Genomic DNA, 13,080 nt, shown 5'->3' on the forward strand with positions numbered 1-13,080 from the left:
ATTTCACTAAAAACCACCACAGCTGACCTCATAGTGGAGTCAGATTTTTTTAAAACCATAAATCAAAGAAAACACATGTTAAAGGAACAAGGAAACATGGTTGAAAAACTAACTGAACTTCAGCTAAAGCAAGGGAGCAAAGTTAAACAAATAATAAAATAATCCCAGTGATGTTTTCACGAGTGTGTTTCATCTAAATTGTTCTAATTGTTGTTTTCTTTACCCACGAATGGACCCTTTATATTTAAATACTTTATATTTACATAAGGAGCAGGTCCTCTCTACGGAGGCTGACAAGTTTTCTACAGTCGTCCAAACTGGACAAACTAAACACCTTTTGAGTCTTTATGACAACTGAAGGCTACCACAGGTTCTCTTTCATGTTTGGAAGGGGAGGGTGAAGTGAGGGGTATTCAGCTGCAACATGAAACTTCACCAGTAGATGTCACTAAATTCTACACACTGAATCTTTAGTGTGTCACTATTTTCTCACCACTAGCTGTTTCCTGTAGTTCAATTAAATCTATTTTGATGAACCGACATTTTGGTTATTAATTTTGTCATTCTTTAATTATTGAAATGGCTGTTTCTCAGTAACGTAAGGACATACCAAATATTTGTTTGTCAAGTATGGTTTCTGACATTTTAGATACTTTCCTTAAGTGTTTGATATTAAATAGAGATTTGATGCTAGAACAATTCACTATATTATATTGAAAAATATCAAAGACGACAGCTGAAATGGACTTACAATTGGTCAACTACTTTGTATCGATTAGTAATTATGAATGTGAGCAAGCATAAATCACATGTGGAGTTCCTCAAGGGTCTATTCTTGGGCCTCCTCTTGTAATCAGCATGTAAATACTCTGTGTTTCTCAAACTATGGAATATTACATAGTCTCTTACTATAACCTAGCAGATGACTCATAATAGGACTAATAGGACTAATAATAGTCCCTTACATTCACTGAAGAGGTGCATTGAACAAGTCAATGAGTGAAAACTGTATTTACTGTTTTTGGCCACAAAGAAGAAAGCTAATAAATCAGTGTTTATCTTGAGTCCATGACACTTAAAATCTAGAAATCACACCAGAAATCTTACAGTTATGGACTCAAACCTAAATTTCAACAGTCACAAAATACAATAATATAATTGTAAAATCCAGCTCCTGTCATCTTAAAAAAACTATAATTAATGGATCTGTCTAAAAAAGATACAGGAAAATGTTCAAGTGTTTATTTTCAGCAGGCTGTTGCAAAGCATGTCTTCACAGGTCTTAGTAAAAAATCAACCAGACAGCTGCAGCTCATCCTGAATGCTGCTGCCAGAGTTCTCACCAACACCGAGAAAGTGGAGCACATTACTCTGCTCCTTAAATCACTGGATTTCAGTGCTTCCTGTGTGTCAGAGGATAGATTTCAAAATCCTATTACTTGTCTATAAAGCACTAAATGGTTCCGGGCCTAAATACATCTCTACTTGTACGTTACCCCTCAGGCTATCTGGAACAGGTTGACTCCATGTTTCCAGAATTAAAACCAAGCAAGGTGAAGCAGCTTTTAGTTTCTGTGCTCCCAGTACACCAGTGGAACAAGCCTCCTGAACACCCAAGGCCTGCTAAAACTGTCTGTTCATTTAAATCAGGTCGTAAAACACTATTGTTCCCTGCAGTTTACCAATAAATCACATGCATAACCTCTTTTTATTCTAATCTTTAACTATTTATTTTCTTGCTTTTGCTTTTATTATCTGTTAAATTAATTTGTATTTCAATGCCTCTGGAAATCACTTTAAATTGCCTTGTGTCTGAATGGTGCTGTGTAAAGACACTTCACCGTCGAGGGGAATAAAAACCATCAAGATAGTTTCATACCAATAAAGTGTGGTTAAATTAATTTAAGGTCACATCTATTTAAATGTATGAACTTTAAATAGTTTTTTTACATTCATTTCAATGAATCACTCACAAGTGATCAATGGATAGCACATTAGAAGTAATATTTCCTTTTTTCTATGCTAGTCATAACGCCATAGACTTCTCAGAAAACAGCTCACGCTCAAGGTCATATACAGCATATGGATTTATATTTATAGAAATACATTTATTATTTATTTTATGGGTATACACCCAAAGAGAAAAAACTATTACCATTGCAGCGTCTTTTATTTCTTCCACAACATTTCATTCACTTTCCCAGCACTCGAAAAACAGTCAGTCAAAAACCTTTCTCGATTTAGAAGCAACAAAGTGATGAGAGAAAGAGGAGAGGGCAGACAACCAAGGCTCTGCAGGACCACAGTGGGAGATTTCCCTTTATACGTTGACTGAAGAGGCCTTTCGGCTCTGGTAAAGTTGAATATGTGAGTTCTTGAAATGTAGCTCATCATTTAAAATGCACCTCCTCAAGAAGTGTATCCATGGGAGTAAAAAAAAAGAGGTGCAACGCAGGAACAAGTGTTGTATTGGGCTCTCAATAGACTGAAATGTTAAAGATGAACGCAGGCATGGGGTGAAAACTTGGAGATTTCTCAGACTGCCTCGAGCTTTTCCAGTCTGATCTCTCACAGGCCTGAGAACACAGAGCTGCAGTGACTTTCCATAAAATATCATGGTTTTCCTCCTGTCGACTTCCGAATGACTTTTCTATCTTACATTGCTCAAATGAAAAAAAAGGAGAAGAGAAAGTATTGCTTCTGAAAAAAACACAGAGGCAGATATGTGCCCTGTATTTATTATTTATTTTGCATCAATACAATTCTAACATTATTCTACTCTTTTCCATCACTGGAAAATCAGCTGTCTTCTCTCCAACAAGACCTCTGGTTCACATTCAAGTCATTCACAAGCATGAACAGAGCTTTTTCTGGCCAACACTTTTAGTAGAAAAATAAAAAAGTAGTATATCTACATAGTGTGTTAGGTGTGGAAGGGATATTAAATGGCCTCAAAAACATACAGTTGGACTGCCAATACACATAAAGTGAAGGTGATATTGGCCTGTTGGACAAGCTAACATTTGAGTTGGCCTTATAAAACCATGTCAAACAGATGTTAATATATCATCTGATATAAAACTAAAACTATTATCCTCTCTTGTTAGGAATGGATTTGACAGAGTAAAATATAAGAAAAAGTAAAGTTACATCAATATCAACCATAGATTCAACAACAACATTAAGTTTGATCGGTTTAGTCAGACCTTGCTAATGTTAAAATGCTAGTGGTAGTAAGTGTTTTAAGAAAAGTGAAATCTGCCTGGTCCTTATTGTTAGATTTTTATTTGACCTATTGCAGATTTTTAAAAATACATAATTCACTAGCTGGTAAATTAACAGATATTTGGTTTATGCTTATACGTTTGTGGGAAAAAAAGGAAGTGATCCACCTTAATGTCCGGAGACTCAACTCTTTCAATCGGCTCGGAGACCTGAGGTTTGCCACACATCTGTTCCGCAGTTGACCGCAGACCCCGCTCAGCAAGGTGCCTTGCTTCAGGGCACATCTGATGGTAGGAGGTTGAACCAGCTGAGGAGCTTCCCTTTCAATATTCGTCTCAACCTCTCAATGAGAGGGTCAAGGAAATGTATCCAGACCATCAAAGTACAGCATATTCTGTTTAGTGTCGTGTGGTGAGTCTGTAGATGACCATTTCTAATTAAAAAGATAACAAAAAGATTCTTTCGAAAAAAAAAAAGTAAGACGTTGAAATCTCCCCCACAAAAACATTATGTTCTCGCTGCTCTTTTGTTTCCGTGTGTCTGTGGGTGGTTCGGGGCGTGTGCCTCCGTCTTAACCCCTAAACCAAATATTTTGAGGAAATATGAACCGTTGTTGATGTAGTGTGTAGCAAAGGTCATTAAGTGTCTACAAGAGAGCAACAATAAAACATGTCACCATGTGTAGCGGCTCAGTGCATCACAGCTCTGCAGTTTTCAGGCTGAAGCCAAACTTTTATTCAACTCTCTTTCTTTCTCTCTCCCTTGTTTTTTTAAACCCGCCGCTTTGAATTTCAAATCAATGGCCCAGGAAAACATTGCTCTGGGCATCTTTTGAATGCAACTTCAAGCATGACATTGATTATCCTAGCTTCATAATTATCTCCACATGCTACTGTACCGTTGTACTTCGCATTCAGCCGAGGCGCGCTACATCCTCTCTGAGCGATAATGGCAACTGTAAGTTAATTAGCGGTGCGTAAAGGCCTTTTAAATAAAGCGTTAGGCAAAGACATCCCGCTGTTTAATGCTATAAATTTCCTCGGTGATCCGACAGCGAGGTCAGCGACAACACAAGAACCGCACACTGACATGGCTACCGTCAGTCGGATGGAAAACGGTTCTACCGCCGCACTCAAATATTCAGTTGTCCTGTTTTGCACTTTAAATCTGAAGCAGAGTTGTACAGAACAAATCGCGCCAGCGGTTCCTCATTTCATTGTTTTGTCTTTCTCTGTCCCTTTTCTGTGATAAATTGGAAATGCAAAATCGCCACAGATGTGTTTGTGTAATGGTGGGGCTTTCATATAAATAATGGGTGTACAGTTTCAGAGATATATGGAAAACATCTGTGAGAATGATCTGTAATTATCACTCTGAAATTCCACCGAATAAAACAAGAACAAGGCTTTTTCTTGAAGCATTTATAGCCCATGCTATACATGATTCAATAAGAAACGGGCTTTTCATATTTTTCAAAGAATTTTCTGTCCAGGCTGTCGTTGACAATAGCGTCTCTCTGAATGGACATATCAAAAGGCACTTTGAAGTGGGACATACACTAGAAATGACCGTATTTCATGTTCATATGCGTTTCTCACGTTTGAAGGAACGTCAGACACGTTTGGAGTTAATTCACATATTCGCTTTTTCTTCCCCCCACCCGGTCCTGCATTTAAGAAACAATTACAATCATTACATTTTGACTCTAATGACCAAAAACTGTGGGAGCAATTGCTTAAATATGGTGAAATTCCTCTCCTGAGCTTTTGACTTATAACAGTCATGTGTTGTGTTTATGTCTCCGGGGAAGGCATTGACATTTTTCTTCTTTTTTTTTCTTTTTTAAACCAGACACAACCCAACAAAAACACAGGCCTGTGCTGAGTGTTTACTGTATAATGGGTGTGACATGGTACCTTAGACCAGCGCTGAGGTCACTGCTGGTGTTTCCTACGAGGTATGACAGCTTTACAACTGCGGGGCTCAGACTCGGATTGTTTCTGACACGTTCGGCTGCGGCTGCTCTCCGTCTTTCTCCTTTGACGCTGTATCTCAAACACTCACTTTTTCTCTCTTTCATTTTCACACACACACACACACACACGCACACACATGCACATGCACACACACGCACACACACGCACACACAGGCAAGAAACGATATCAAGCCTTTCTCAGCCAGACTCAAAGAGGACTCTTGAGCATATTTTAAGCCCAAAGTCTAAATCTCTCATAATAGGCTTCTTTGTGGAACTCAAGGAGGAGGCCTGTATTTCTTGTGAAAAAGCCCCTCTGTTGCATGGAGCGAGTTGTGGTGATATTCTAACAAGCATTGAAACAACAAACTAGAAATGTCACAAGGCTAGAATAGAAAAAAGAAAACGAAAAATGACAGCATAGTTAAATTGAAATACTTGCATCGGAAGCAGTAAACAGCTAATTTTAACAGCACAGATCGTCAGAGCAACGTTTTGTGGTTTCTATATTGGCCTGTGCAGCTTTTCCTGATGCTCAAACAGCTTCATCCAGCCTATAACACAGCCTATAAGCGCTCCATCCTGTACGAGGCGCAGCTATAAAAATGTGACAGGACCTGATTTCGTCTTGTCTTGCCGTTTCTGCTGGCAGCACTTCTCGGTCTTTACCGGGGCTTTAAACGCACACAGGGAAGTTGAGTCAGCCAAGGCGGCGCGGCGTTGTTCGGTGGGACGGTGGCAGCCGAGCAGCAGCGATTCAGATGTTCTTTATCTTCCTGCTGCAGAGTGAAATGCAGAGGAATGTAAGCTGTACATTCACAGAGGCCCTGAGGAAATATAATACTCCTTCTCCATTGTGGCTGTGCTAATGTAATTATGCATAGTTCCTGCACCAGCTAGAGAAAAGATTACTATCCACGTATACAAACATTGTCTGTAGGAACACCATTTCATTTTAATAATAAGGTTATATATGTTTTTAAGCAAGACCTCGGCGGAGCAGGGTCAAAAAGCGGATTTGTATTAATGCAGAACATAATGCTCATTGCGGGAAAAGTTTGGGATAAATCACGAGGAATAAATAAACCGCTTTTAAGTGCTCCTGCTTACAAGAGTATGTACAGTATAAGCTGCGTTCGCTCGGCACGCGCACACGAATGCACACACGCCGCATTTTGGCCGCGGCTCTCTGATCTGATTTTGAATGCAGCATCTTGTTTGATGTCTTTTTGATGATGGACATGAAATAATGTCCAAATCACCAGAGGCCGGAACATCAAACAGATCCAAATGAAAACACGGTAATGTCTTCTCGGACTGAGCCTTATTGCGCTTTTCATTTGCCTCTGCCCCATGGAGGCCGAGCTTTGACTGGGAGCAGATAAAAGATGGGCTGATAAATGAAGCGCTTTCATCTCCCAACAAACTCTGACAACTTTTTCATTTGCAAACGCAAACACCGCACGGGCGATGTGCCGCATCGTAGCATAATGAGATAAACGCAGATTGTAATGTCAGCAGCTCGAGAGGAGTCAAAGGTGGAGGGCGGTATCAGAGGGAGAGGATGAATGGCCACAAATCACGACAGCCGACTAAGGAGAGCACAGGATCTGCTGATGTGTGAATCAGGACCCCCCCGGTCTTATTGGAGCAGAGGATGTGAGCATCTACACTGTATATTGTTCAATTTCAGAATCCAATGTTCTTTTAGATCATGGGCTGAGAGAGCTAATACAGAGCACAGGTGACTTAGTGATAATGAACCAATATATATGCATCACGCAAAACCGATCCTTATGCTTGGGAGAGGGAGCCCTGCTCATTCATTCATCACAATTTTGTCTGTTATGAAAATGCAGACAGGGAAACTTCTCCCCTTCTTCGCCGTGACATCACACTCACCCCGCAGGGCCCGTCTGTTGCGAGCTGCCATGTCGACTCTCCAGTGTTTGTAATAAGGAAGCGTTCGTAGACAATGCCGGGCCCATTGCTGGTGAACCGTGAGCGGGTCGTCAACTTTTGCATTTAATTTGATTTATAGCTGAACGGGAGCCAAGTTTCCATATAATTTACAGAGCCATTTGGTGTCTCTCCGGGCTTTTGGATGGCTCTGTGTAAACCGAGAGGCTGATGTTCAAACAACGAGGCGGGGGAGCCACGGTGGACTCAGAGCTTTGCCTTGGCCTCCACGTCAGTCTCCTGACAGCAAACTGGCACCCGGCTCAAACTAATAAAGTGCACCACCCAGATCCTCCGGTGACTGCATGTACTGTACGTCTGCCGAGTGTCTGTGTGGTCAGTCGGAGACGAACACTCCTGAAAAGCCGCGGGCGAAAGACGAGGATCTGCTAAAAGTCTGTGACGCGAGTCTCCTTCAGTCTGTCTCCTTCTCGGATGATGTGCTGCATCTCAGCACTCGAAGTGATTTGGACACAGAGACTGATCAAAAATGATTACGGCCCGTCCTGTTAAACTCGTAATTAATTACTGTCATAAAAGCCTGGTGATGTTGTATTATTTATTATGGCTGACAACTCCCATAAAAAGAAATAAGAGCAACAATGAAGTGATGCTCCTACAAGAAGGGCAGATTACCGACAGGGCAACTGTCCAGAGGCCTCAGAAGGTTAAGTACACATCAGTTTGGTCTACATAGCAAAACCGCTATGATCTGTGCCCCATCCTCCCTCTTGGAGAGGGGCTCAATGCCAAAAACTCATTTTAAGACCTTATTGTTTTCGAAAACTCCTCCGAGAAGGTTATGTTTTCTTCTGCATATGTTTGTTTGTCTTTAATTTAGCAGGATTATGCAACAACTACTGGACAGATTAGCACAAGACTTGGTGAAGGGATGCCGTACGGGTCAGGAAAGAACCCAATAAATCTGGTGCGGACCCAGATCAGGGGATGGATCCAGGATTTTTTTTTACACGCTCCTTACCATTACGAGATTTCATGGATCTTGATGAAAAAACAATCGGACATGTTTAGGATATATTTATGAGTGTGTGTGTGCAATTGGGTGCAGATCCAAAGAAAATCTAGTGAATTTAAATGTGGTTGCGTAAGGAGACTGTTGGGCCTTGGCAGAGGTGTGAACTCTACTGAGAGCTATTCTAGTTTATATTGAGTTAATATGTTGTCAGATGACAATCAGAACACTGAGCAACTCTCAGGTTAAGGAACATTAATCCATCATAGAAGTATGAAATAGTGGAACATTATTCATGTGGTAGCTGAATCTACAGCCACACAGTTAAATAAATGGTATAATTCACTCTGTGTCACCACATTATATGGATTCAATTCAGGTTCATGGTCTCACACACTGAGACCATAGTTATTTTCTTTGCAGTCACATTTCGTTAAAATCTTGCTACTTGTTTGACATCGTATTCTGAATGAGGCGTGCACACTTAGTTTAAACTGTTTAGTACTTATTAGTTGTATTAAGTCAGTTTTCTTACCATTTCTGCTGCATCATTCCTTCTTCCTGGTTTGGCCAAAAGATGAGTGTGTGGGTGGAGCCTGTTTGAATACAGAGTCCCAGTGAAATGGACAAGACCAAGTGCTGCATCTGCGTGGGGGCGGGGGGGTTTCTTTGTATGAAGTTTGGGTTGTTTCCAAATGGTCTGATCAGCCAGTTATATGTCTCCCCTGTGTCTCATTTGGTAGATGTTTGAGTTCATGTCCTAAATTGTTGGCAGTGATGTTTGAGTTCTGTTTAGTTGACCTCTTTTAATGGACCAAGTTAACTCTTTAATTTGCCTTTTTTAAAATTCCTCTGAATTTGGATATTTTGGGGCGAACTAAATCCCATCTTTTGAAAAGTAATAAAAATCCCTTTCACTGTCATAGAAAAGTGTCAAATACTCACATACAAGACGACGCTGGTGCCAAAGACTCTTTTTTAGTATTTTAGAATTGATTAATTAACTCATAATTCCAGCTCTCGAGCACTGGCTGGTTTTATTTCTGGGATCCTGATTAAATATTAAAACTCCCACAGTACAGTGAGGATCAGTGTGAGGACCCGACAACAATGTTTTGCTGCAGGGCCCAGATTAATGCAGCCATGACTAACCAGTGATGCCTCTGCAGCCAAAGCCTGAATTAGCTTTGTTCCTCTGTGATACACTTCCAGTGTTCTGTCAAGTCTCTTCACACTTTTCCTCAGTTGCTTTGGCTCAATCGTAAGAAAATTTTAATCGAGATTTTGCAAAATACAGTTCTCAGATCTGTAATTCATTGCTTGACAGTGTAATGCATTCTTCGTCATTTTCATACAGAAGTCAAATGTGCAACTGTCTTCAACTAGTCCAGTGATGCATAGCTTTAGGTCAATCTTTATGTTTGAGTCATACATTTATGTAAACGCAAAAGTTCAGAGGATGAGATCATATTCACTGAGACATGCTGTGTTTGTCAGCGGAATCAAATCTTCCACTTTATTTTAATATAAACATGGCATCTCCACATCCTCCAACTGTCCAGAAATATGTCCTGGATACAAACGCTGCCATCTTACGCTTTGTGAGCCAGAATCTGAGCTGTACTGATCATGAAGTGGGGCTGTGGGAGCGAGATCTCGCCAATACAAGTGCTTAGCCAATCATGAGTCGGTCTCAGCTGTCAATCATGACGTTTCACATAGCATCAAATAACTAATTACCCAAAAATTAACACTTAACCAAACATCAGTGATAAGTGCTACCTAAAATGACAGAAACAATTTTTGAGAAAAAAGTATTTGACGTTTGACTTTATCGTTTGGACCAACTCCCATCCACTAACATGGAGGAGGCGGGGTTTATGATCTGCAGTGCAGCCAGCCACTAGGTGGTGATTGAAACATTTTGCCTTCACTTTTAGGGAACTGTCATGTCGTCCATCTTTTAATTACAGTCTACACAATATAAAATGGTGTGAATGTGTGTAATACCTGAAAAATGTACTTTCTGTTTGACTAAAATTTCTCGTTTTGTATTTGTTGCAAATAACAATAAATGTAAAATATCTTCAGTACTATCCTTTAATTGTAATTTTTACCACATGTTGAGATTTTCTAATGCAAAATGAGAAAAAGCAACGAGACATCTGCGAACAAGAAAAAATTTCACATTTATTTGATATCAAACAGGAGTTGATTTAAATATCAGCTGATGATGGGCTCTTACAAAAGAAATAAAATGAACCTAATCAGTGCTGCAACAACTTTTCACACTTTCCTAACACAGTCTCCCCCCCCCGCCCCACCCCATTTTTTTTCCTCTGAATACTTCAGTTAATAAATTAATTAGTGTCAAGGGATGAAACATGTCTGCAAACACTGAAATATCGCATGGACACGAACATAAGTCCTTAAAACCTGACAATTTCTTTCAAGTAAAATAAATTACACAAGAATCCAATTCACTCCAAATCTGTGCATGGCCCGGTGTTAACAAATATACTACTGGCAAAAAACTCATCATTCATGAAAGCAAAAAGCACTTCACAAGCAGAGACGTGAGCATGAGATCATATGGACTGATATCTCTCAAAACTTTTTTTTTTTTGTTTTAAATGCAAACATACAACGAGTCAAGTGTGAGAGGAAAAAGCACATTTCCACCATTTTGATTAACCTTGTCTGAAGAATCGTATTAACATTGAAAGGGTATAACTACTGAATGGTTGCCATTTCTTTTTTTTTGTCATTTTTTTTCTTTTAACATTTTTACACTAGTGGTACAGCAAAATATATTTTCTTTAGCTGTTACTTTGACAACAGTTAAATGTGCAATAGAGAAAATATAAGGCCTGAGTCTGAATTAGTGGTTTCTTGACTTTACAGTCCTGACTGTGTATTGGAGCCACACTAGTTCTAGTTCTGTATTTTATGACTAAAAAGACCCTGGTTCAGCAAAGTCCCCCAGGAATATGTCAGGAGTTTCATAGTTCTTTGCTCGGAGTATGTTTTTTTTTTTATCCCTTGTTGTTCGACTCTTCTTTCAGTACAACAGAAATGAGTCAGACTTATCTGTGAAACAGCGGCCTGTGTGTTATTCTCTGCACCTCTTTAGTCCAACAGCAGAGTTTTCACAGACCACATTTGTCTGGCATCGCATGGACGTGTTTCGTGTGTTAATGAGATCTGTGTGCAAAAGTCATTTATTCATTCCTCTTCCCACCCAACAACATTTCACTTCCTGTTCTAACAGGAAGAGCGTGCGGAGTGCGGAGCCAGACTCGCCGGCTCTCTTGACATCGACGAAAAGTACCCATCTGTTGAAACCTGTGCAAACAAAGACGGCCGCTCAGAGGCTGGTAATGAGCTGCATTTGTCCGTCGGTGGGCGCCTCTCCTTCCGGCGCGCATTCTTCGTTGTTGGGCGAGATGATGCACCCGTCGCTGATGCCTCTGTTTATGTGGTAGTAGGACAGGGGCTGCGGTGCGTCGCCGAGCTCGGGCATGCTTTTATGATACGCGTCCTCGCTCTCGCTTCGAGGAGAGGGGGAGAGCTCATCGTCCTCCTCCTCTTCCTCTGGGGGGTATGGCGAAGCAGAGGGCGAGGGTGAGTCTCTCAAGTTTGGCATGCTGGTGTAAAGCGAGTCTCTATTATTGTTGGGTGAATGGGAGCCCGTGTCCTCCACTGCGGTAACAGTCTCGGAGCCATGGTCGCCTTGCCCCTCCAGGCGCCTGGGGGCCTTCTGATTGCTGTAGAGCAGGGAGTGAGTCCTCTGAGGCAGGAGGGGCGCCTCCAGCGCCTCCTTATGGTGGGGGTGCAGGAGCAGCTCCAGGGTGGGGTGGCCTCCTCTTCCACTTCCTCTCTGCGGGGATGAGGCCTCGGCGTGGTCGGCCACGATGGCGTCATCCTCGCTGCCGCTCCCACCCCCGCCTCGGTCCACTGTCACTCTGGTCTGGGGAGGCAAGGCTCTGTCCCTCGGGGCGTCGCGACCTTTGGGGGCCCCGCGGGGCCTGAGGTTGTTATGGACAATCTCAGAAATGATCATCTTTTCAAAGGCGACATCGTCCAGGTTGAGGCCCCCCAGGTCACCTGCGGCCCGAACAGCCACAGCCTCATAGTCGTCTTCTCGCAGGGAGTAGCTGTTGTTGAAATTGCCATTGAGGGGGAGGGTGTCCATGGCACTGATGTCCCTGCTGTTGCTCAGAGAGTGCTGTCCTGCAACGAAAGCAAAGGGAACGCGTGAGGTATAATTTCTTTCTTTTGGACAAAACAAAACCGTCTCCACTACACCATCCACACATACTTGATACTGCTCAGGACACTTCACTCTTGTGCTCTTTAATCTCTGCGTTAATTTTAATTTCATCCAGATACAGAAACTTTCAAAATCCAAAAGAGAACCCAATTGGCGCTCCAACATGTCCATCCTCCTTCTGGCTGAATATCTATTTAGCCAATCTAGGAAATCATCCTGAACAATATTGGAGAAATGAGAACAAGCAATGACTCAAAACTAAAATATATATATATATATAAAAAATAAAATACTATAGCATCACATTGTAATGTAGCGTATGAGCAGGTTACAACACAGAAGCACACAGAAAGCAACAAACAGGATGAGAGCAAAAGAAACAAATGGGTGCAAGCTGATGAGGAAGTGTTGTGACACGAACAATGAGAAAAACATTCCACCGGTTAAAAGAAGGCAAGACAAGAGAGTAATGCTGAACACAGATGGCGGCCACCTCTCTGCACCGAGGCCCCACAAGCACAGCAACAACCCCCACACACCACGACAGACAGGCACGGTGCAATGACTCACTTTGCCACCACTCACATCAAGTGTGTCTGCTCAGGCTATCTGGCCTAAGAACAGCTGATGTGCAAAAAAAGTAAAACAGATGCCTTTTTTCAATTGCAGCAGAA

The 13,080-nt window shown here is 41.5% G+C and overlaps 1 protein-coding gene across 12 annotated transcripts in view; it reads right to left on the minus strand.

The window, feature by feature from the left end:
• Positions 1 to 10,303: 10,303 nt before the first annotated feature.
• The window catches only part of LOC118117503 (adhesion G protein-coupled receptor L2), an 89,130-nt gene continuing 86,353 nt past the window's right edge, over positions 10,304 to 13,080 (minus strand). For 8 of the 12 annotated variants that reach the window (XM_035169766.2, XM_035169767.2, XM_035169765.2 and 5 more), the window contains one exon: positions 10,304 to 12,366. In XM_035169766.2, coding sequence (XP_035025657.1) covers positions 11,501 to 12,366 — 866 coding nt within the window. In that variant the 3' untranslated portion in view covers positions 10,304 to 11,500. Of the gene's footprint in view, positions 12,367 to 12,976; positions 13,031 to 13,080 lie in introns of all 12 variants that reach the window. The other 4 variants (XM_035169764.2, XM_035169761.2, XM_035169762.2 and 1 more) reach the window with 3 other exon arrangements.

Source organism: Hippoglossus stenolepis, chromosome 11, assembly GCF_022539355.2.
Source record: "Hippoglossus stenolepis isolate QCI-W04-F060 chromosome 11, HSTE1.2, whole genome shotgun sequence".
In the NCBI taxonomy this organism is placed as follows: Eukaryota; Metazoa; Chordata; class Actinopteri; order Pleuronectiformes; family Pleuronectidae; genus Hippoglossus; species Hippoglossus stenolepis.